Source organism: Trifolium pratense, linkage group LG5 (genome assembly GCF_020283565.1).
Source record: "Trifolium pratense cultivar HEN17-A07 linkage group LG5, ARS_RC_1.1, whole genome shotgun sequence".
NCBI lineage: Eukaryota > Viridiplantae > Streptophyta > Magnoliopsida > Fabales > Fabaceae > Trifolium > Trifolium pratense.
Genome location: NC_060063.1, coordinates 7,466,393 through 7,492,229, shown reverse-complemented (window position 1 = coordinate 7,492,229; position 25,837 = coordinate 7,466,393). Strand labels below are relative to the sequence as shown.

Genomic DNA, 25,837 nt, shown 5'->3' with positions numbered 1-25,837 from the left:
TTAAGTTTTATCCATGATATTTTAATTTAGTATAAGACTTAAGTAGTTTAGAGTAAAAACAAATTTCATATTTTTCTTCAGAACGAGAGGTTTGCAAACTCTCCCCCTAAGTCTCATAAGGCTATGTTAAAATTGCACTTTTAACGTATCCTTACTTATGAAATTTATTTCAGTTTCAAAATACTTAGTCTCCGCATTGAAACAAGTAAAACAAATATTTGCAAAAACAACTTTTAATAACCTAACAAACAATAGCGTGGTTTCAGCTTTTTGAAACTTATCAACTTATCAATTAATGCGTAACTACTCCCCCTTTTGTCATTATCAAAAAGCAAAAAGTTAGAAAACCAAGACAGTCAAAGAAGGAAATTGGTTGTTACGAAGGTGAATTTATTTCAAAAACAAAAACCAAAGCGCCAAAAAGGCTATAAAAGGAGAACTCTGTTGACAAACATTCTTCACAACAAAACATAATCAATATATCAAGAAAGAATCAAGAAGAATGAAGAGGTTTAGTGCTCGTATCGCTGAGTTTCGCAGAAAGAAGGAGGAAGAACGCGAAAGGGAGGAGAGAGATAAAGAAGAAGATAAGAAGCCACAAGAAGCTGAAATCATCATCATCTCGTCATACTCTGAATCTGAGGAAGATGAGATTGACGCTGACTATGCTGAATTCTTGGCTGGATATGTTCCTGAAGAGGAACAAGACGAAGAAGAAGAAGAGCAGAACCCAGAGCCTATAGAAATATCATCAGATGATGCTTAGGAGAAATCTGAAATTTCTTCTGAGGATCCATCTGAATAGGATTAGGTTGTCTTTTCTTTTTACCAATGTACTCAGCATATTCAGCTCATTAATAAAAGTTTTCTTTTAAATTCTGCTTGTGTTCTTATGTTCTTGTTTAAAAAAAAATAGAATGAATAAAAACAAACCACACAACATAGATAATCACGTAATAAATAACCAAGTTTAAATCCAGATAAAAATTGTTCAGAAGATAAATAAAACAAACAACAAGTAAAAACAACATAAAAGTGCTGAGAATCCTAGGGTTTCTTGAGAAGGGCTAAAAGGATGTCAAATTTGTCGTTCAAGGTGTCCACTTTGGAGTCCAGCTTGTCCACCTTTGATTCTAGATTTTGATGATCTGATCTTTGCTTCTCAAGAGCTTCCTGTTGTTTCTCAAACGCTTCTTGTAGAGCCCTCAGCTGATCTGCATCCATAGGAGCTTTGCCTTTATCAGAGGAGGATCCACCATCCTCTTGATAATCAAGCATGAGAACATCTTCATCAACGGTCATCTTTGCAACGACTCTTTCGTAGTTATATATATACTAGAAAAATCAGTTTGCATAGCAAACAAAAAGTATTACACACGCGCTCGAACATTTCATATTTTGCGAATACAAGCTCTGAACCTCTGAACTAGTGTTTTTAACTCTTAGTCCAAATACCTTGTAGTTTTATATGCTCATTGTATTTGATCCTTAAGGTTCTCTTAAGAGCAGTTGTATTCATTCAACAACTTCATTAACTCTGATAGTTTGAGAAGTCTTAAGTTTGTGTGCTTAAGCATTGTGGTGAAGTCTCTTGCTTGTGTGCTTGAGCATTTGTAATCTTGTGTGATTATAGTGAAATCCCTTGGAAGTGCAAGGGGACTGGGCTACTCTCGTTTTGTGAGAGGAACCAGTATAAATTGCTTGTGTGCTTTCTCTCTCTCTTATCTTGCTATTGTATGTGTTATTTATCCGCTGCTAACTTAGTTAAGTTAAGAACTTTGAAAAAGTTTTAACTTGGCTAAAACACAATTCAACCCCCCCCCCCTTCTTGTGTTTTCACACCTTCAAAGATTATCCACCTTGCCTTCAAGTTGTTGATGATCAGATCTTTGAGTACCAATAGCATCCTCTAAGGACTTGAGTTTATCTTCCATAAAAGGATCCATAGGAGCTTTGCCTTTACCAGAAGAAGAGCTTGGAAACTCAGCATATGACATGATTAACTCTTCCATATCAACCATCAAGGACTTCTCTTGTTCCAGCTTTTCAGCTTCAGCACGTTCTGCTTCCAATCTAGCAATCTCAGCAGATTCTCTTCTGAGCCTCTTGGCTTCTTGAACAATTCTCTCGTCTTCATCCTTTCTAGCTTCTTCTGCCATTCTAACAGCCTCAGATCTTGCATATTCAAGTTCTTCATTGCTGAGAAGAGTTAGTCTCTTTTGATTAGCTCTGTCAACAGCTGCCATTATGAGTCTTGCAGCTTCCATACCCTTGTCCCCAATATCATCCTTAACTTCTTGAGCAATGACATCCAGAAGATCACTCAATTTAGCTTTGAAAGTTGAGGCTTCGGCATCAACATCAGAAGGAAAGATAAAGAACTTATTCCTAAGCTCAGATAACCTCAGAAGATCACAATAAAACTGATTGGATAGGCTATCAAAAGGGTCAGTTCTAGGATCAGAGGTTTTTGAGTAGGTATAGGGTTTAAGGTAGGGCTTGACTAGCATAGGAGGTGTTCTTTTGAATTTGATGAAAAGAAGGTCTTTTCTAGAAATGTAGGATACCACATCAAAAACTTCATCAAACACAAAAGCAGACATGACAAGGTCAGTCATGGTTAGAGGTGGAGGAGGTGCACAGGTGTGAACACGTACAGGAGATTCATGTTAATTAGAGGGTTGGTTGGTTGTGTCAGTTTCCATGTCATCTAGTTTATGTTCAGATGATTTAGCAAATAAGTCTTGGCTTTCATCATCTGGTTTAGGGTCAGATGATGTAGCAGGTAAGTTAGTGGCTTCATCATCTGGTTTTTGTTCAAATGATGGTTTGGTTGGTGAAGCTGGAGGTGTGGTGAGAGGTTGTTTTTCTGGTGAAGTATGTGGTTGAGGAGAGTTGAAGTTATTTCATGAGTAAAGGTGTCAGCATTTAGGGTGTCAGGGCTGAGGTGTTTTTCTAATTCCTGGAGAGGGTTGTTAGAAGGAACTTGTTCACTCAACTTATGAGACTTATCAGCAGAGGTGGTCTTTACAATAAAAGATTCACCTTTACTAAGAAGGTCATCAGTTGACATACTTAGTTCTTCTGTATTTGTATCAGAGGATGAGATGTCAATTTTGGTAGTGGTTTCAGGATGGATAGTTTGAAGAGGTTTAGAGTAACCTAATTCACTATCAGTTTCAGAGGTGATCTTAAGAGATTTACCTTTATCAGCAGGAGTTTTCTTTCTTCTTTAACATTCTCCTAAAAAAATTAATTTGTCTACGGTGGGAATCAAACATGCATCATTTGCTTAATTTAAAGTTTTTCAACCACTTGAGCATGTGCTTCAATTGTGATTAAAGTTAAAAATCTTAATAGGCAAAATTACACTGCAGATGTTTTATCTTATTTTTTTGGAGAATGTTAACATGTGCCCTTAAGGCACATGTTAAGGAAGCAAAAATAGAAATTATTAAATGCTAATTTGTGCATTTTGACTTTTGAAGCATTAAATTTATTGTATAATTAAATGTTGAATTTCTATTTTGGTATATCTTAACATGTGCACGTGTTAATAAGACCCTTTTTTTTAATATAAAACTGCAATAAGAAGAGAGAGAAAATGATTAGGGTTAGGGTTAGCTTATCGAAATAAGCTTAGAATATAAGAGATATGTAGAAGGAAACTTATAAAAAGAAAAGCATTAAAATATTTTGGATGAAGATGTTTTGAGCCCAATTCACATGATAAGAAGCCATGAGCTGATTTGTGGTATAATAATATTGGACTAAATAAAAAAAATCAATTAATTCCAATTTTCTTTATTTTTATTGTAATTTTCGTTTTTGGTATTGAGAGGATTTTTTAATGTCATTTAGCTTCTTTCTAGCCTCTCTAAATGCTTCCTAGTGGTGCATTAAGTCGTTATAATGACTAGTGAGAATTTATAAGCATGTTAATGCTCATTTTCTAAGGCCTATGATAAATGCATGAGAGTGGGAAATAAAATCTACTATGTAAGCTATTTTGAAAAAATGTTTACCAAATAGGTTTTTTTTGTCATATGAACTTATAAACCATAGGTTCAAAATATCACTTTACCAAACAGATCCAAAGTACCTTGGACCATGATACTATTCCCTCACCTTAAATTTAGTTCTTATCAGAGAAAAAAATTGAAATAAAGAATAATTTTAAATTCACACAAAAATATTGTAAATCTAACCGATAAAAGTTGTGAGATAAAGTAATAAAACTGAATTGCTTAAATAAAAAAAAATAATAATAAAACTGAAATAATTTATGTAGCCAAAAAAAAAAAGAGAAAAAGAAATAAACTGAATAATTTGAACGAGAATCTGAAAATATAAAAGAGAAATAAGTACCTTAAAATCTTCTATTAGCATGATCCATTTCTTCTAATTGACTCCTAACCATCCTCATTTTCTAAATAATCTTGTTCATATTTTTCATTGCTGTTTTTTTTTTTATTTTTATAATCAATATAGTTGTAATGATTTTGTCATTAGATCATTCATTTTTCCTGCACAGAAATGAAGAAGATTAATATTGGAATTATTCTGAACTAGATATAAAAAAAATATATATATTTTTTTTTGTAAATGATAGAAAAATTTGAAGCTTACCTCTTTTGAATGTGTGAGATGACAAAGAAGATAAAAAAGAATGTGAAGAAAAAGACAGATATTGAGAAGGAAAATTTAGATATGTGAGTTGAATGAGTTTTGAAATGTGAAAGGAATTGAGAAGGAGCGTTTTTATTATGGGTGCTGTTAAGTTTGACAAGTTACAAGAGTTTTTGGGGAATGATAACAAACATAGTATTAATTTTGGTATTATTAATATTAACTACATATTTTTTGACCGAGAGTTTTCGTTTTATTTGTTGTTTTGTTTTATTTTGTTCGAAGTAGAAACACTTTACTTACAAAAAAAAAAATATTTCGTGATCTTAATTCAATTGACAGCGATATTGCATTATATGTTAGAACATTTGTTGGGGGACTGCTGCAAATACTCGAACTAGAAGAAGATGATGAACGACATGTTGAACATATTGCACAAATTTCAAAGCGTGTGTATCACACTAAACTTTAGGTTCAATTTACCCCCACCATAAACTGGATGCAAAAAGTTTAATCGGAGAATCCCCTTCAAGATACTTTGGAAACCTTGACATGAATTGCATACACATATCAAGCATATCGATCAATGATATTTTACAGAATAAAGTTTCTTACAATTCCTCTCGTGCACTAGAGAAATGAAGAAATATTTAGAAATATTTTTTAGACAGAATTCTGACTCATTGAAACATAATTTCTGTTGTATGTTTTCTGCTTCCTAAGTGTCTCTATTTATAGATAAACTTATGTCAAATGATGAAGGGACACAACCTTTGAAAGAATTTCAAAAATGTAAATTTGAATTTCAAATTAACCATTGCAACCTTTCAAATATATTTTCGAAAATATCCAACAATCCCCACAATTTTCAAAATATATCTAAATATATTTAAAATAGTAACCAAACACATTTTTATAAATGTCTGGGAATAAATTTCCTTGCTATAATATTCCTAGGAATAATTCTCCTAGGAAGTAATTTTGTATTCGTGAAACAAACACCGCCATATCAATGACAGTGAGTATTAATGTCATTTTGAATAGGGATGGCAAAAAAACTCAAACCCGAGAGACCCACCCGAACCCAAATCCAAGTCAACGGGCGAAACCCGATTTGACTGGGTTTGGGTTTTGGTTTGGGTGACACCCGATAATATGGGTGTGGGTTTGGTATCAGTCAAACCCACACCCGAAACCCATACACCCACCCGAAATATTTTATAATTACCTAATTACCCCATAGTCTCTCTCAATTTCCTTGGAAGACCTTAAATTTTAGTTGTAATTTAATTTCTTGAAAGTCTATGTTGTAATTTCTTGAAAGTCTATGTTTGAATTTCCTTGAAAGACCTTAATTTTAGTTGTAATTTAATTCAAAGTCTATGTTGGAATTTAATTTCTTAAATTTGCAAATTATTTTCAAATGTGCTGCGGGTTTGGGTTTGGGTGGAAAAAACCCGAACCCAATGGGTGTGGGCGTGGGTGTAGTTTTGCCACCCGAACAGCCTTTGGGTTTGGGTTTGGGTGATGATTTCGGGTGTGGGTTTGGTAAGTGTCAAACCCGCACCCATGGGCGTCCGTTGCCATCCCTAATTTTGAAAAATATAACTATTTCTTTCCTCTCACTTTCACTTGAACCAAACAATTTAAAGATCATCTTACTTTCTACTCACTTTCTGTTCACTTTCTTTCCCTTAACAATCTTTCCTTTTACTTTCTTTCCTTCAACTTTCTTTCGTAATCCAAACGAAGCCTTAGAGTGTGTTTAGATGAGAAAGAAAAGTTGAAGGAAAGAAGGTGGAAGGAAAGAATGCTAAAGGAATGAAAGTAGAGAAAATGAGTAGAAAGTGAGATGATTATTTAGTTGTTTGGTATGAGTGAAAGTGGGAAGAAAGTGAATGAAAAGAAATATGTATATTTATTGAATGACATAAATACCCATAGATTTAAATGAGAGGTTATTAATTTGTATACTTATTTATTATTTATAAATTACATTGTAAATATATTATATATTAATTTTTTTTAATACATCTGTAAAACTTAAAATTATGTCCACTAAGGACAAAAAGTGAAACATAAAAATTTGGGAGGATAAAAATATACAATTTTTATTTTTAGGAATTAAAAATCAAAATTCACTATTTTTTTTAAGTACAAAAAACTTATTCAACCCATTTTTTAATAACAATTAAAATATTAAATTATTTTGTTTAAATTATTAAATTATCTTAATTAAAAATATAAATTTATTTGTTTTATAAAAAATGTATTTAATTATAACATGTATCTTATCATGTCAATTTCAAGTGTACACCAAATATAGGATTGGATAAAATAATGTTATCCTCTTTCTTACCATGTGTGCACCAAACACATGACAAAATATGTGTTTATCCTGTAATTATCCTATCATATCATTGTTAGAAATACGGTATGATAACCCTGGATATCTTCGAAGAATCGTGTTCGTTCACTTTCCGAACAAAGTATTTCGACCCTATTCTTGTCTGGGTTCACAAAATCTTTGCGGGGATAATTCTCGAAGAGCAATCTGTTTCTGACAATAGAGAACAAATCAGAATGTAGAGGGGAAGTATTTTTCGTCCTTCAAAACCGAGGCCAAATGACTCCTTATATAGGAGACCAATAACAGAAAACGAACAGGCACACCTTTTTGAAAAAAACGGTCATGTCTGTTGGGAAACGGTCATGTCTGGGCGGGACCCCAGCCAGGGGCGCTGCCCCTTGGACCCCGGCAGTGCGCTGCCCCGCACCCCGCCAGGGGCTACGCTCCTTGGAACCCCGTTTCAATTATTCGTATTCAATTACACGTTTGGCTTGACGAGCGTGCACTCCGCACTACACTGACCCGTTTCAAACTTAACACATAATTGCATTGACCTATAGTAAATCACATTACTACCAAAATACATTGTTAATACTAAAATCACCAACAATCATTATCCAGTTTCTTATCATATCATATTTCTATCCTATCCTGCGCAGCAATCAGGCCGGAATTTTAATTTTAATATACTGATGAATTAAGTAATAAGTGCTGGCAAAATATAAAATACAAAACGCTATATAAATCCGTAAAGGAAAGTTTTTTGGACGTGGGTCCCACCTAAACTACCCTTTCCTTCCTCTCTCACATAGAACCAAACGGTGGATTATACATTTTTGGAAAAACTTTCCTCTTGGTTGCTATCCATCCTCCCACTTTCTGTCGAACCAAACAAAGGATTAAGGTTCTTTCACACATATTAAGAAATATAATGATGTTGTTAAAATAAATAATATTTTTACTAAGTTATGTACCAAAAAAAAAAAAACTCAAATGTTGGTTCACCTCAGCAGCATTAGCTCTGCAAAATAAAACACTGTCATATGCAAATAAGATATGAGACACTTCAGGGGCACTTCGACAAATCCGCACACCATGAAATTTTTACTAAGTTAATTAATAAGAGCGGTCAAACCTTCTGTCAATAAAATAAATAAAATTAAATTTAAAAGTGAAATTCTAACTGCCGGGTTATTAAAAAAAAAATTGTATCTGAGTTGGTATAATAAAATTGGGCGAAGTCTACCGTGAAATAGTAATGTAAGTCTTGCACCGTGCAAGACCCTTATTCGTCATTGGATCAATTAAATCCACAAAATCTAATCATACACTCTATGCACTGAATCTTGTCTTATCTATCTCATTGTCACTTTGCTAAGAATCTAGAACTCATCCTTCAACACCACCGTCCATTGTAAGATTACATCAACCATATTGAACATCTCAAACAACTCTTCCATGAGCACCCAACCAACCTTTTCTCTCCGGAACCATAAAATGAATGTAAGAACGGATTTTGTCGCCCTCAATCAATTATTATTATAAAAGTTCCATTAACGAGGAATCAAATTGAATATTTTTAGGGTTTTTTATCCAACAAATGCCACTGTTATTGCTTTAAATTCTCACGGTTTCATGGATGATACATAATTAAATTATAGCTAAAGTTGTTGTCTTTGATGGATAAATAAACCCCCTTAAAAAAATAGAAATGGATAAAGATTGAGAAGGAAACCAACTTCAATGGTGATTTTTAGTTTTCACGGAGACAATTAAATAAATCCCCTTAAAAAAAAAAATAGAAATGGATAAAGAATGAATGATGACCGTGTTTCGATTTTTTTTTAATGTTACTTGTGATTATGGAAGTTACCCATGTATTACAATGGTGTAGTTGTTGAGTGAGTGAGGAAGCTAATTCTGTACAAGTCCAAACAGAAGAGGAGGAAGATGAGACAAAAAAACACGGTGCAGATAGTCCACCATTAAATATAATAGAACCCTCAATCTAACCATTGAGAAAAAGTTGTGCACGTGAAACACTTAATTCACTTATTCACGTTAGACAAACTTTATCAAACAGATCTAATTTCAGCCGGGGACCATATTTTTCTGTTTTTGGCATTATGTTGTTTATTGTATAACATCCTAAGATAGTGTGTTCTACATCATCGTCATTATCTTATTACCACATATTCCAAAATCATTAGTCATCATGGTTTTTTTAATTTTGTTGACAAAATATGAATCATTATGTTACTCACACATGATCCAAAATTAAAATTCATAAAGAAACTTTGTTGATTTGATATTGAGGAAAAAGAGAGATCTAAATCAAAAGATGGTGAATGCAATAACAGCAGCAATTGGAGATTTAGTATTGACTTTCATATGGATGTTCATTACTTCTACCCTTGGATTAGTAACAACAGAAATTCTCAATTTTCTTGATCTTCAATTTGTCTCTTATAATGGTGTTAATTACCCTTTTATTGTAATCACAACTTTTCTAATTTTCATTATTATATTTACTTTTACTGCCATTGGTAATGCTATGGGTGGTGCCAGTTTCAACCCTACAGGCAATGCTTCTTTCTATGCTGCTGGTCTTGGTTCTGATACCCTTTTCTCTATGGCTCTTCGTTTCCCTGCTCAGGTTTTTCTTTATTCCAAAAGTGCTTTTTTTTATAAGCTTTTTTGGATTTAGGGTTATGATTTTGTGAAATGAATATTTTTTGCTTTTTGTTCACTTTTTAGTTTTCTGTCATGATTATTAAGATTCTTATTGTTTTAATAGATTCATAAAGGATTCTATGAACAGCATAAAGATGAAACTTTAGCAACATGGGTAGGATAGTATATGTTTGTAATTTTAAGAATCTTAGGACATGTTTGGTATTATGTAAAATGGACGCTTCGTTTTGAAGGTTTGTTTCGTGTTTGACATATGTGTGTATCCGACACAGATACATGTGGTTACATAATACCAGAAATGTACTAAGATTCTTAATAATGGAACTTTAGCAACATATGATGGGTAGCATGTTTCTAATTATGAGAATCTTAGTACATGTTTGGCATTCTGTAACACTGACGCCTCGTATTGAAGGCGTGTTTGGTGTTTGACATGTGTGTATTTAACACAGACAACGTGGTTAGGAGGGGTGGAGGCAGCCCTTTTAAGATTCTCAATGTTTTGATTATTATGAACAACATAAAGATGGAACTTTAGCAACATGGGTAGTATAGTATTTGTTTGTAATTAATTTTAAGAATCATAGTACATGTTTGGTATCATGTAGAACAGATACTTCATATTGAAGGTGTGTTCTTTGTCCGACATGTGTATGTATCCGACACTGATACATGTGATTACATCCAGACATTCATTTTCTAAAATTATTACTAGTGTTGACGTGTCAGTTTCGTTTCAGGTGTCTGTGTCAGTAATGTATTGTGTCAGGTGTCTTATCGTATTAGTGCTTCATGAATGATAGTTTGACGAAATGATGATAACACTGGTTTTGTTGAAAACTTGAAACTCCAAACCGTAGCTTTTGTGAAAATCATGGTGGCACATCGTGGTTTCGCCAAACTCAGTGTTATAGCCTTATAGGTTTGTTGACAAACCCAATGGATTGGCCTAGCGAAATCATGATGGTAGGTCTGTGAGCAAGAAGAACTTGTGTTGTGTCCTGATACTCTTTAGCAGAGAGCCTTGTGTAAAAAATAAATCATTTGGAGAGATGTCATATAGCTATTGCTCTCTGGGTCTCAGTATGGATTGCATCTTCTAGGACGATCCATGTAGATATCATCGAAAAAAACCTATGTTGACTGGAATTTATGCAGTATCAAGCTTATTAAGAGATTTCTTCAACTATATGACAACTGTAGTTGCAGATTTAATGTAACAATTGTGATGCAAACACAATTTAAAACCATGCACGACCCTATTTCGTTAACCTGTGACTTGTGTTGATTTTATTTTTTGTGGTATTATTTGAGTATTTTATTAAAGAAAATTATGTAAATTGAAGTGAATTAATGAGTGATGTTACACAGGCATTAGGTGCAGTGGGTGGTGCTATGGCAATTAAAGAAGTAATGCCACCAAGATATAGCCACATGATCGGAGGACCTGCTTTGAAGGTTGATTTGCATACTGGAGCTATTGCAGAAGGAGTGTTGACATTTGTAATCACTTTTCTTGTTCTCTTCATCTTGCTCAAAGGTCCTCGTAGCGAATTTATGAAGACTTTGTTGATGGCTATGTCGACCGTGGCTATGATCCTCGCTGGTTCTGCTTACACCGGACCAGCAATGAACCCTATCCTTGTGAGTGATTAATGTTTTTTTCATTCAATGCTTTTTATGTTAATCTTTGTTTTCCTTGTGTTTCGTGTACCAGTTTTAGTGTGCTATACATAGATAGACTAGGTTAGATAATTTGGATCTAATGGAAATTCGTGTTGGTGTCGGTATTAGTGCCAGCGTGATATTGGTTCTGAATTCTAATAGTAATCTTTTATCCACTTCCTCCTCTTTCATGTACAAGTACAGATCTGTCAGTTTAAAATCTAGCAGCCATTTCACAGCAAAAAAGTTCCGAAGTAACATAGTGTACTGTCAATGATAGCATTATCAAGTGTAAACTGTAAAATATCAACTTTCTTTTCTTGTCATTCACTGCCTTCCATACAAGATATATCAGGATTTTCTACTCACAAATTAGGATTTTCTATCCTAAATGACATACTCTAATCTTGTTTTGATTTGGCTCCGATTGGTTTCTCAGTAAACAGCTTACCAATAAGGCAATAACTACCAAACTTCATATAGTCATTTCTTTCAATGTCATTGGTACTATGGTTGATCACATTCCTGAATTTTACCATGATGCATTCACTTTTTTTAGGCTTTATGTTATAAAGTTGTTCAATCTCCTCATGGTTATTCCGAGATGTCTATCAATGATAGTGTAGGCTACTTTAGGTATATGTGATTACATATACAATCATTGTATTTTGTCGACGTGTCCAGTCACTCCAGTGTCCGTGTTTGTGTCCGTGTTTGTGTCAATGCTTAATAGATGCTCGCGTACTATATACTAGTCACTAGAATATATAGATGTATGAAACACAAATAATTCAGTTAGTTTTACATTTCATGATTTTATAAAGAAAAGAAAATGACTAACATTAGATTCATGTGCTTTCAAGTAGTTGCAGATTCAGAATTAAGTTCTGAAGGCAAAAGTTATGGATAATAAAGCCGTGAGATCATTAACATTGGATGATAACGTAAGCTTGCTCCTTTAGGGGCAGTAGCGGAGCCAGGGGTGGCCAGGCAGGGCCATGGCCCACCCCAAACTCACTGGAAATTACTAAAATACCCATGGTATTCTAATAAAATTACACAAATATACTATACTATATATTATTAACACGCGTGATATAATGAGGATTCTTGCAAACAGCTCAGCGGCTAGTTAGTGACCATGGGATTGGAAGTATGCTGGTTCAACGCCTGCCTCCTGCATTTTTACTCCTTTTCCTGTTTATTTTTTAAAATTTGCTTCTTTTTTTTTTTTTTTCTGTTTTAATTTTTAAAAAAATCAATTTTATATGTATGAATAGATTAAATGATTAAAAATTTCAATGTGTCAATACACTTGATGTTTAAGGTATTTAATTAAATTTTTGATGATTAATTTTATGTTTATTATTATTTAAATTTTTATATTTAATTTATATAATATTTTAGTGCTTTCCTTTCAAAAAATAAAAAATTTAGTGGCCCATCCGAGTTTTTTTTCCTGGCTCCGCCACTGTTTAGGGGGGTTACATAGATGTACGAGGAATCATAGTTATCAATATTTTAGGGTATATGTGAGTAATATTTTGATTCGTTATAGAATTTAATCCAATCAATACAAATTTCTCTAGTGTGAATCTATTTTGTGCAGCCAACCACTTTGTTTCTGTCAATTTTGTACAATCATGTACTTTTCTTTTGTCATTTGATTTATGACTTGAAACATTTAGTCTTGTGTTCGAACTGAGTTTGGGCATGAACCAACGATAAAACTTTTAGAGAGAGTTTACAGCCTATTAGGATCTCACATGGCTTGAGAGATTTGTCTTCGCAGTTACACGTGGAGGATACTCAATTTACGCAAAAAAACTGAAATTTAAGCTTAAAAATTCGCCACGTCCATTATTTTTACATAAAAGTGCATTTTTTTTTAATTAATAATATATCTTACGATTTATAATAGGATTCGAGTCACAATTCAAAAAATGGTCTGCTGATTCACAATTTGAATCTCGATTTGATAACCATGTTACGAAAAATTTAATGACTAGTATATACTTTATTTTGCAGGCATATGGTTGGGCATACCTAGATAACTGGCACAACACATGGGACCAATTCTATGTTTACTGGATTTGTCCTTTCATTGGATCAATACTTGCTGCTTGGCTGTTTCGTGCTGTTTTCCCTCCAAAAGTGGCAAAACAAAAGAAAGCATGAAGAAGAAGCATTATGCAAGCTGTTATTAATAATCTTTTCTTTTTTTTCTTCTCAATTTTGAGTATAATCTTTCTTCATTAAATCATCTCTTGTTCATTCCCATGTATCATGTTGCTTCTTTTTTTTTTTTTTTTGTCTAGTAGCCTAGTGGCTAGACTCATATTTTAAATGCGGAGAAGTGTGGAATCCTGGATTTGAACCTGGGCCACTGCATATCAGCATCCTTGTAGCTACCAACTTAGCTACGGGCATGTTGTTTTTGTTTACCAACTGAGTTACTTGTTTATTGTAGCTACCAGCTCAGGATATGTGGTAAATAATTTGACATTTGTCATCATGAAAGTAATATTTGTATTGTATTTTAGTTTATTCTCTGTTATTTTGTGTGTATATCTATTATTAGATCCATTTCATGTAATAGAAAGATTCAATAAATTTTAAACATGTAATTCAAATCTTTGTTTCTTGATGGAGTTTTGTTCAATGAAAGCATTTTGTTTTATAATTATGGTTCAATGATATCTCATTGTTTAAAAAAGACTAAATTGATACATAATATATTACTTGTAAATGGAATGGGTGGAGTATTTAAACCCCAACTTGAATAATGATAACTCTACTTGTAAAACAATGTTAGTTGCTAGGATAAACTACAAAAGAACACGACGATTAAAATAAATATTAGCAACATCTTTGCATAGTTAGGAATCTGGTTTTGTCTGCCTATAAATGTGAGTAATTGTAACCTACCAATTTTTCACCGTAAGACGATTAACGAGGGAGACAATCAAATAAACAAGGATGAGTCGAGGGATATCCCTTATTAACCAAGAACATTGTAATAGCTGAGGCAGATTCATGAAATCACATGATAATAGAATATATTCCCCAAAGTTAGTTATGCTGGTGAGTCTCATGTTGCATAAGGAGAGCAACAACAAATCAATGCCTAGGACCACATGAGAGGGAGATGCTACATCTCCATACGATACTTTAAAGCTTTTGGAATATGAGTCATCTCTATATAAATACAACATTTTTACTACCATTTGCTAATCAACTAGAAGACAAAACTATTTTACTACCATGCTTAAAAAGTTTTTAAACTAATATTTAAATATTTTAATTTTAGAAAATATATTTTCTTTTAAAACTTTTTTGTTTCTTTTCTTACAAAAAAAAAAAAAAAAAAAAAAAAAAAAAAACTTTTTTTGTTTCTTTTAAAACATCTAAAACCACTGTAATTCCCAATAAGCATGTTACGAAAAATTTAATGACTAGTATATACTTTATTTTGCAGGCATATGGTTGGGCATACCTAGATAACTGGCACAACACATGGGACCAATTCTATGTTTACTGGATTTGTCCTTTCATTGGATCAATACTTGCTGCTTGGCTGTTTCGTGCTGTTTTCCCTCCAAAAGTGGCAAAACAAAAGAAAGCATGAAGAAGAAGCATTATGCAAGCTGTTATTAATAATCTTTTCTTTTTTTTTCTTCTCAATTTTGAGTATAATCTTTCTTCATTAAATCATCTCTTGTTCATTCCCATGTATCATGTTGCTTCTTTTTTTTTTTTTTTTGTCTAGTAGCCTAGTGGCTAGACTCATATTTTAAATGCGGAGAAGTGTAGAATCCTGGATTTGAACCTAGGCCACTGCATATCAGCATCCTTGTAGCTACCAACTTAGCTACGGGGCATGTTGTTTTTGTTTACCAACTGAGTTACTTGTTTATTGTAGCTACCAGCTGAGTTACAGGATATGTGGTAAATAATTTGACATTTGTCATCATGAAAGTAATATTTGTATTGTATTTTAGTTTATTCTCTGTTATTTTGTGTGTATATCTATTATTAGATCCATTTCATGTAATAGAAAGATTCAATAAATTTTAAACATGTAATTCAAATCTTTGTTTCTTGATGGAGTTTTGTTCAATGAAAGCATTTTGTTTTATAATTATGGTTCAATGATATCTCATTGTTTAAAAAAGACTAAATTGATACATAATATATTACTTGTAAATGGAATGGGTGGAGTATTTAAACCCCAACTTGAATAATGATAACTCTACTTGTAAAACAATGTTAGTTGCTAGGATAAACTACAAAAGATCACGACGATTAAAATAAATATTAACAACATCTTTCCATAGTTAGGAATCTGGTTTTGAGTGCCTATAAATGTGAGTAATTGTAACCTACCAATTCTTCACCATAAGATGATTAATGAGGGAGACAATCAAATAAACAAGGATGAGTCGAGGGATATCCCTTGTTAACCAAGAACACTGTAATAGCTGAGGCAGATTCATGAAATCACATGATAATAAAATATATTCCCTAAAGTTAGTTATGCTGGTGAGTCTCATGTTGCATAAGGAGAGCAACAACAAATCAATGTCTAGGACCACATGAGAGGGAGATGCTACATCTCCATACGATACTTTAAAGCTTTTGGAATATGAGTCATCTCTATATAAATACAACATTTTTACTACCATTTGCTAATCAACTAGAAGACAAAACTATTTTACTACCATGCTTAAAAAGTTTTTAAACTAATTTTAATTTTAGAAAATATATTTTCTTTTAAAACTTTTTTGTTTCTTTTCTTACAAAAAAAAAAAAACACTTTTTTGTTTCTTTTAAAACATCTAAAACCACTGTAATTCCCAATAACATATAAAACTGAGCCACTCGCTTCAATTGTCTAAGAAACAGTTAAATCCTCTAACCGTCGCCGGCACCGGCAAAATCCGTTACCGGTAGCCGTCATCCTCCAAACAACAGAATCACCAAATCACCGCCAATATGGACCTCGAATCCACCAAAATGTTGAAACACTCCGGCCGCCATTCACCGCCGCCGGAGTCCTTCGCCGACAAGATCTACCAATTCCGCGGCGCCTTTCTAATGGTGGCACTTCCTCTCCTCCTCGTCACACTTATACTTTACGTCAGGCCTTCCGCTTCTTCCAATGAATCAATCGAAGATTACGCCCTTACGCACCGTAAGATTTCTCCCGATCGTATACCGTCGGAATCTTTTGCCGTCATTTTCGACGCTGGTAGCTCCGGAAGCCGCGTTCACGTCTTTCGATTCGATCGGAATCTTGATCTCGTTCACATTGGTAAAGATCTTGAGGTTTTCTTGCAGGTTAGTTAACACCTCGAATGTGCGTTTTGCATTCATCATAAGAATTTGCATTGAATTCCGTTTATTTTGATGTAATTCAATGATTTAGATTTGTGTAGAGACTTTATAGAAATGATTTGTATGATATAAAGTTTCAATTAACTGTGAATTTTGTAAAATATGTATTGGAATTATATGTGTCCCGGTGTCGGGCACGTGTCAGTGTCTCATACGACTCCGATAGTTATGATTATATTGAATTATGTCATTTTCTCAAATTATTATCGGTATATGATAATGAGGCACTAGCATCTCCAATTCAAGGAGATTAAGAACAATGTTCAATGTTTGATGTTCTTAACTTGATTTTAGTGCACCCAAGTTTGTCACATTTGATTTAAGAACACTCATTTATGAAAAAGGAATCATAGTTGAGAGTTATTAGCCGATACTTTGACCAACTTTCAAGTTTGACAACAACTTTAATGCAGGAACCATAGTTGTGTTATTAATTTACTTTAATGGTGTCTTAAAAATCACCACTTTTTGACCTTAGAACTGTCCCAATATAAGAACTCTAATGATAGATGATTGTCACGTCATTTAACTCCGAGTCTTGGAAAAATTGAGACATTGTTTTAGGTCTTCTTAAAATTAGTGTTGTCAAATATTTGCTATAGTAGCACTATGGCACAGCAGAATTTGAATTAGATTGCTCTTCTTCGGAGGTATGCTATTTTACACAAAGTGGTTTTAAATAACGGCTATAGCTGCGCTGTAGCATTGTATGCATAGTAGAATTTAAAAAAACTGCTATTTTACGTGATCTGCCGTTGACAATATTACTTAAAATTTTAGAACACTGCATTTAAGATGGTCTAAGCAGTGTAACAATATCTAAGCGGTGTAGTCTGTGTAATCTGGTCCCTCCTTTAAGGTGTTTCAATGTTAGTGTGTTGTGAGACATACATGCTTTTGAATTCTGAGTACCTTCCATTAATCAAACATATATTTTTTAATTAATAACGTAGTCATCGTTAATCAATTAAATCACGTGCACTTGACTATATTGCTTGCCAGAAACTCTTGGTTAAGTAAATTTTGATATATTTATTGATGAAAATGTAATATGTGTTTGGCACTTCTCTATTTTTAGTGTTAGTTTTTCTCTAAGAAAGATTTGCAGGATTAAATTGTAAATCAAATGTATTTTTATGCCAGAAAATTTTGGCTTTCTGTTTTTAAATGTAAATCACGATTCTATTATAAGTGCGGTGTTAACATCTTTTATGGTGTTACAGCTTAAACCTGGTTTGAGTGCTTATGCACAGTATCCACAACAGGCAGCAGAATCTCTTATTTCTCTTTTGGATAAAGCGGAAAGTGTTGTTCCTTTGGAGTTTCGCTCCATGACACCAGTTAGAGTTGGGGTGTGTGTAATTTTTATTTATTTTTTCTTTATACATATTTTTTACATTTAAATGTATCCTAATGATGCTAATGCAGGCAACTGCAGGATTGAGGGCTTTGGAAGGGGATGCTTCTGATAAGATCTTGCAAGCGGTAAATATTGTTTGGTGCATATTCAGTCATGCTAATGTTGCTTTCTAATATATACTCAGAATTCTGATACTGCTTTCATGATTTGTAACATAAGGTCCGAGATTTGCTTAAGCAAAGAAGTACTCTAAAATCCGAGCCTAATGCGGTTGCTGTGCTAGATGGAAACCAAGAAGGTGCTTTTCAATGGGTATGTTTCATGAACTTATTACTGATTGGCTATAACTTTTGAATGCATTTAGAAATTAGACTAGAGGAAAATTGGCAACTATCATGTTTGGATCATCTCAACTATGTTTTAAATTGTTACTGTAATCCTTCACGGAGAATGGTTCTTGCATCCTGTTGTTTTGGTATGATACACGCTCTTGAAATACCTATTTTTATTATTCCAAGAGCGTGTATCATACCAAAACGCTTTTTGGTGTCATTTGGTACATGGAATCAGATATGGAATTGAGCCTTGTAATTGAAATTGGACATTCTAATTCCAATTATCTTGTTTGGGTGTACATGAGAATTTCTTAGTCCAATTACTTGTTTGGACCTTAAGAATTGTAATTCCCAATATTCGATTCAGAGTCTAGCTCTTATCAGAGCCATTTGCCATCAACAACAAATTTATTACTCCAAACATTCAATATAACACAATTCACCACCACAACAATCACCGATAGTGATGTTGTTTGACTATCGTCACCATCGATGTCATTTGACCACCATAACCATCGATATCCTTCAATAAAATTTTAATTAGGTATAGCATTCTAATTTGATTCTTTATTTGTCCCAATAACCAATAACTAAGTCTTTTCCTATTAGTTGGAGTAGGCTACGTGGTTTAAATGGTGTCAAAATACCCTATTATTTCATTCAAAGATCATTTACTTCTAAATCTCTCTAGAACAATAATATCGTCTGGTCTCCTCCCTCTACCTATAATTATTAACCGTCCTCCAGCTGGTCCACCCTATTTACCAAAGCTTCTACGAGTCTTTTCTACACATGTTTAAACCACCTTAGATGATACTCTACCATCTTTTTTACAATGGAAATTACCTCCATGTTTTCTAATGATTGTATTCTTAATCCTATCTTCTCTTGTATGATCATTTATCCATTGTAACAATCTCTTCTTTGTGACACTGAGCTTTACTTTCTTCTTTCTTGTTGGTACTTTATTATCCAACATTCAATCCCAAATAGCATTGTAGGTTCTATAGTTGTGCATTTCCTTTATCCTTGAGTGGTACTTTTCTATTGCAGGTCACTTTAATGCATTCCTCCATTTCATCCACACTACTTGTGCAATATGTTTGACATCTTCTTTTGCCCAGATACTTAAAATATATTCATAATTACATGATATAATGTATAATGTATATATGTACAAAAAGGAAAACAAAAAACCGAGAGAATGAAATATTCTATCCTAAAATAGTGCTAATCTATGAAGCCCATATACTTGATATGACATGGATACGGAGATACGGGAAATTTTAAAATTTAAGATACGATACGGCCACATTACTTACAAAAAATTAAATTTAAATTTAATATTTATAATAAATGCACAATATATAAAACATAACTAAAATTTATAATAAAGAAACATTCACATTACTAAAATTATCAAAACAGGCGACAATTACATATCTTATGTACTATCCCAAAAGAACATCCTTAGTACTATCCTAAAAAACATCAATAATATTATCTCAAAAGAACATCATAGTCTAACACTAATTGTTTCAAGCTCCTCTCCCCCATTTCCATCATCAAGGAACACCGTAGGTTCCAACTCTAGTTCATCTAAAAATAACTTTGCTGATTCAATTCCAACGCCATCAAGCGAGTCATGCACATCTCCACTAATGTCCCACAATCTTGTCTCTCCGTTCCTATATCCTTCATCTTTCTTTAACAAGAGTCGAAGATTTGTATGAACCTAAACCAAATGTTGATCCTTTCTTGGATAACTTTTATTTCTTTTCATAGAATGGATAAAACCGAAAGTGCTCCAATTTCTCTCACAGCATGAGAAAGAACAAGGCTGCACAAGAAGCTTTAAAGCAAGATTTTGGAGCAAAGGGGTAGAAGATCGATGCATCACCCACCAAGATTTTGGATTTTAATTGTATCTATCTTCAATCGAGTAAAAAGAAGCAAAATCATCACTACAGGATGAGAATTCAAGTGATGAAATATATATTTTTAGACACCTGTTCTTATTTTGTGGTAGTACTGGTGGTATTTGAGACAATTTAGCAGCAGGCAATGGAATATATTTTTAGACACTTGTTCCTACTGCTAAACTATCTAAAATGGCACTGGTACTGCCACAAAATTGAAAAAATGTCTATGTGATAGATTAGAGTAAGAGTACTTGCCCAATTGATTTGAAAGTTGTATAAGATACAATTGGAAATGTGCCTACCTAAATAACTAAGTTTTGAGGGATCAACCTCCGCTGACTCAAAACAAGGTGAAATAAGGATTTCAACCTGCTAGAAAATCTTCCAACGGGATTTTACCAAGTAGATGTTTGAAGGTCATTTGATTTGAATAAAATAGTGGGAGCGTATTTAACTAAAGGCCAAATTAAATATGTTAATTTCATGATACTTACTTTGTATAATTTAAAATTGTAGATGGTATCTAACGCATCAAACAACATTTTGCGATCAATCATTGAGAAGGAAAAGCTGTCCGAAACAAACTTTTTAAACTGGCACCGAAACCTGAGCATTGTCCTCAAACATGAAAAGAAGCCGTATGTGCTTGATGAGCCTCTTCCTGAAGAGGCACCACCTGCTGGAGCTCCTGGGCTGAGAGGGATGCTTATAGTAAGCATCTCAATGATGCCGTGGAAGTCTCTTGTATCATGCTTGCAACAATGGCCTCTGAGCTGCAAAAGCAACACGAGAACATGGTTGCGTTCAATATGATCGAACACCTGAAGACTCTTTACCAAGAGCAGGCTAGGCAAGAGAGGTTTAATGTCTCCAAGGCCTTTCTCCAAACTAAGCTGTCATAAGGACGTCCCATAGGACCTCATGTACTCAAGATGATTGGGTATGTTGAGAACCTCGAGCGTTTGGATTTACCCCTTGAGTAGGAACTTGCTATTGATCTTATCTTGCAATCGTTGCCAGAAAGCTTTAGCCACTTTGTCATGAATTTACTCATGAATGACATGGACAAATCTCTACCACAACTTGCAGCTATGTGAAAACCTGCTGAAAAGAATATGAAGGGAAAAGGAAAGACCATTTTGATGGTAAATAATGGAAAGTTCAAAAGGCAGCGCAAGAAGCCTAATAAGTTTAGGGGGAATGACAAAAGCAAAGCAGTTGCTAAGCCATCAACAAAAGCTTTGAAGCCTACTGGAGGTGTAGCTAAGGAGGTAAAATGTTTCTACTGCGGTAAGACCGGACATTGGAAGCGAAACAACCCAAAATACTGGAAGATAAGAAGGATGAAAATGTTGCTTCTAGTTCTTCAAGTATTTTTGTTATAGAAATTAATATGTCTACTTCCACAACAAAAATAAAAATAGATGTAGAAGTAGATATATTAATTTCTATAACAAAAATACCTGAAGAAGTAGAAGCAACAGTTCCATTCTTCTTACCTTCTAGATATTTTGGGCAGTTTCGCTTCCAATGCCCGATCTTAGCGCAGTAGAAGCATTTGCCCTCCTTAGCCACACCTCCAGTAGACTTCAAAGCGTTGGTTGATGGCTTAGCAACTGCTTTGCTTTTGCCATTCCCCTTAAACTTATTAGGCTTCTTGTGCTGCCTTTTGAACTTTCCATTATTGACCATCAAAATGGCCTTTCCTTTTCCCGTCATATACTTTTCAGCAGTTCTTAACATAGCTGCAACATGTGGCAGAGATTTGTCCATGTCATTCAAGAGGAAATTCATGACAAAGTGGCTAAAGCTTTCTAGCAACGATTGCAAGATAAGATCAATAGCAAGTTCTCGCTCAAGGGATCAACCTAATCGCTCGAGGTTCTCAACATACCCAATCACCTTGAGTACATGAGGTCCTACGGGACTTCCTTCTTTAGTTTGGAAAAGAGCCTTGGAAACATCAAACCTCTCATGCCTAGCCTGCTCTTGGTAAAGAGTCTTAAGGTGTTCGATCATATTGAACGCAGCCATGTTCTCGTGCTGCTTTTGCAGCTCAACGGTCATGGTTGCAAGCATGATACAAGAGACTTCCACGACATCATTGAAATGCTTACTATAAGCATCCCTCTTAGCCCTAGGAGCTCCAACAGGCGGTGCCTCTTCATGAAGAGGCTCATCAAGTACATACAACTTCTTTTCATGTTTGAGGACAATCCTCAAGTTTCAGTGCCGGTCTAAAAAGTTTGTTTCAGATAGTTTTTCCTTCTCAAGGATTGATCGTAAAATATTGTTAGATGCCATCTACAATTTTAAAATATACAAAGTAATTATCATGAAATTAACATATTTAATTTGGTCATTAATTAAATATGCTCCCACTATTTTATTCAAATCAAATGACCTTTAAGCATCTGATTCGGAAAATCCCGTTGGAAGATTTTCTAGCAGGCTGAAATCCTTATTTCACCTTGTTTCGAGTCAGCGGAGGCTGATCCCCCAAAACTTAGTTATTTAGGTAGGAACATTTCCAATTGTATCTTAGACAACTTTCAAATCAATTGGGCGAGTAACTTTTAATCTAATCTATCATATAGACATTTCTCAATTATTGCTTCTAAATTTATTCTAATCTTATTATAATTAATTTAGTTAAGTTAAACCCAAAAGAATAACAATCAGGTAAATGAGATTACCCCACTGCAACTTACTAGTATAGAACATTTGCTTCACGGCAATTTGAGCTTGGTCTATGAAGCCCCCCGATACGGGAATATTTTAAAATTTAAGATACAGCCAAGATACTTTAACAAGAAATTATATGTATACATATATATTAGTGAAAGGAAACAAATTATAGTAGTAAATATATACTCCATCAACAGAGGCACCTATCTTTTTTATGCAATCACACATTAGAACAATATGAAAGCGATGGAGAGATGAGGATCATAATCATATAGTTACAAAGATGTGCCCCTCCAAGATTTGGAGAGCTTGGTCACACCCTCACATTCCTTTACCAAATAACCGAATCCTTCTCTCTTTGTCACAACTTCCCTATTTTTTATAATTCATAAAACATGCATAACTGTCAACATATAATAAAAACTGCACACTTAACTGTCAACAGATAATAAAATCTGGACACACAACTGTTCCTTAATGAGAGGTCTAAGGTGCACTTAATGACCAAATCTTAAGTACCTTAGGTGAGTATATGGAGCACAATTTGTCTTAGAAGACACAAACGAAGCTCCATATGGAAAACTACTTGTTGGGAATGATATGGAATTGACAAAGATAGAATGGGCATGCAAGCAGGAATGGGAAGACCAAACCGAAGTTGCAGAATTGGCTCGCTATTCCAGAAAATTGGAGGGAGCGCATTACATGTGTTTTATCTTCATTCTCCCAATAGGGTAGATGATTTTGTTTTCAATTACGCTGAAAGTGTTTTTGGTTTACAACCTGGAGCACAATGTTAACATTTCAGGGGTGGTGGTATTGTTAAGATAAAGAAGAAATGGTAGTTAGGATGAAATAGGGTATTTGGTTAGTTAAAAGATATACATTAGTGAATACAGTAGTGGCTCCGTTGTAGACAGGGGAACCCTTGGAACATATAGGAGCTCCTATTAGGAGACAATCAGACAAATGTATTCTGTATTGATAGTAAGGAAAATGAACTCTGGAAAGCTTGAGATCTGACATGTTCTTTCAAGTTATTGAGATACACTGCTCATTACCATCCTAGCAACTAAAGTCATGCATAGCAAGGAACCATTTTTTGGAGCATTTAATTTGTCTTATAGCAAAGAAACATATTTTTGAGCATTTAATTTGTCTTATTTTTGCTTGTTTTATTCCAGGTGACTATTAACTATCTATTGGGAAAGTTGGGAAGAGATTATTCAGACACTGTTGGAGTAGTTGATCTTGGAGGTGGATCTGTTCAAATGGCATATGCAATCTCAGAGACAAGTGCTGCCAAGGCTCCAAAAAAAGTACCGGATGGAGAAGACCCTTATGTCAAGGAGATGTTCCTAAGGGGAAGGAAATATTACCTCTATGTTCACAGGTTTTTCTTCTTAAGCTTTAGACATAGCAGTTTGAGATCTTATGTTTTTTAGGACCTGGGATCAAGTTACTTCTGTAATGATGTTTACCATGATTTTCAGAGAGATAGATTTTCTGTAATATAATCCATCTTCCATGGTCACTAATTTTTAACATTTTGCTTTCAGTTACTTGCGCTATGGTTTACTAGCAGCTCGTGCTGAGAGTTTAAAGCAATCTGATGATTCTGGAAACCCTTGCATCTTAGCTGGCTATGATGGTAAATATAGCTTCTTCTTTCTGCATGCCCGGTTCTGATTTTATGTCAAGAACAAATAATATTTTTCTTAAATATACATATTTTTTTCCTCTAGGATCTTACAAGTATGGAGGTAAGTCATTTAATGCCTCGTCCTCCCCTTCTGGCTCAAGCTTGAATGAATGCAAAAGTATAGCTCGTAAGGCTCTCAAGGTTGATGAGTCACCATGTACACATATGAAGTGCACTTTTGGTGGGATATGGAATGGTGGTGGCGGTGATGGACAGAAGAACCTTTTTGTTGCCTCATTTTTCTTTGACCGGGCTGCCGAGGTATTTTATTACTATTTGGACCAAATAATTATACTAACATCTTGCTTTAATGCAACAGCATTGCCATGCTAATCATCATACTATTTATTCCTAGGCTGGTTTTGCTGATCCAAAATCACCCGTTGCAAAAGTGCGTCCTGTTGATTTTGAGGATGCAGCTAAGAAAGCTTGTCAAACAAAACTCGAGGATGCCAAATCCACTTATCCACACGTTGAGGATGGGAACCTTCCATATTTATGCATGGATCTTGTATACCAGTATACATTGCTTGTTGTTGGATTCGGTAGGTTTTGCTCTGGTTTTGGAACAGTTGTGCATGGCAATGAAGCTTTCTTCTCTTTTTTTTTTTTTGTTGCAAAATCTATGAAATTATTTTCCACTGATTTCTTTCCTTTTGTTGGCAGGCCTAGATCCATTTCAGCAGATTACATTAGTGAAGCAAGTTAAATATCATGATTCTCTTGTTGAAGCTGCATGGCCCCTAGGCAGCGCCATAGAAGCTGTATCATCTATACGATGACACCGGTATAATTATCAATGTCTTAAAGTATTGGGATGTGAGTTTTATCGGGACTTCAAGAATTTTTGGAGGGTGAAATTACTGTCATTCATGATGATCAGAAATTGCTGTCAGGTAGAAATTCAATTGTAAATTAGCATAATAAACTTTAAGAATAAACGATAGAAAATGGCTTCATTATTTTTCATTTGTAATTATTTTACAGCTTTAGAAGACTAATTATATTCATTTTGTTCATCTATTTTTTGTAGTCTTCAGAGATGAACCCAAAATTTTCATTCTGTAGAAAAAATTATATTTATTTATTAGCTAA

General features: G+C 34.1%; 2 protein-coding genes across 2 annotated transcripts; both read left to right on the top strand.

The window, feature by feature from the left end:
- The first annotated feature begins 9,084 nt into the window (after window positions 1-9,084).
- Window positions 9,085-13,985, top strand: LOC123885161 (aquaporin SIP1-2-like). Its single transcript, XM_045934425.1, has 3 exons — window positions 9,085-9,635; window positions 11,045-11,317; window positions 13,367-13,985. The coding sequence occupies exons 1-3, from the start codon at window positions 9,321-9,323 to the stop codon at window positions 13,514-13,516; spliced, it is 738 nt and encodes a 245-aa protein (XP_045790381.1). The 5' UTR covers window positions 9,085-9,320; the 3' UTR covers window positions 13,517-13,985.
- Window positions 13,986-16,169: 2,184 nt separating this feature from the next.
- On the top strand, window positions 16,170-25,837 carry LOC123885215 (apyrase 2-like). Its single transcript, XM_045934488.1, has 9 exons — window positions 16,170-16,678; window positions 17,959-18,087; window positions 18,164-18,220; window positions 18,315-18,407; window positions 24,225-24,433; window positions 24,600-24,691; window positions 24,786-25,003; window positions 25,098-25,287; window positions 25,409-25,837. Exons 1-9 carry the CDS (start codon window positions 16,334-16,336, stop codon window positions 25,522-25,524), a joined length of 1,449 nt encoding a protein of 482 aa, XP_045790444.1. The 5' UTR covers window positions 16,170-16,333; the 3' UTR covers window positions 25,525-25,837.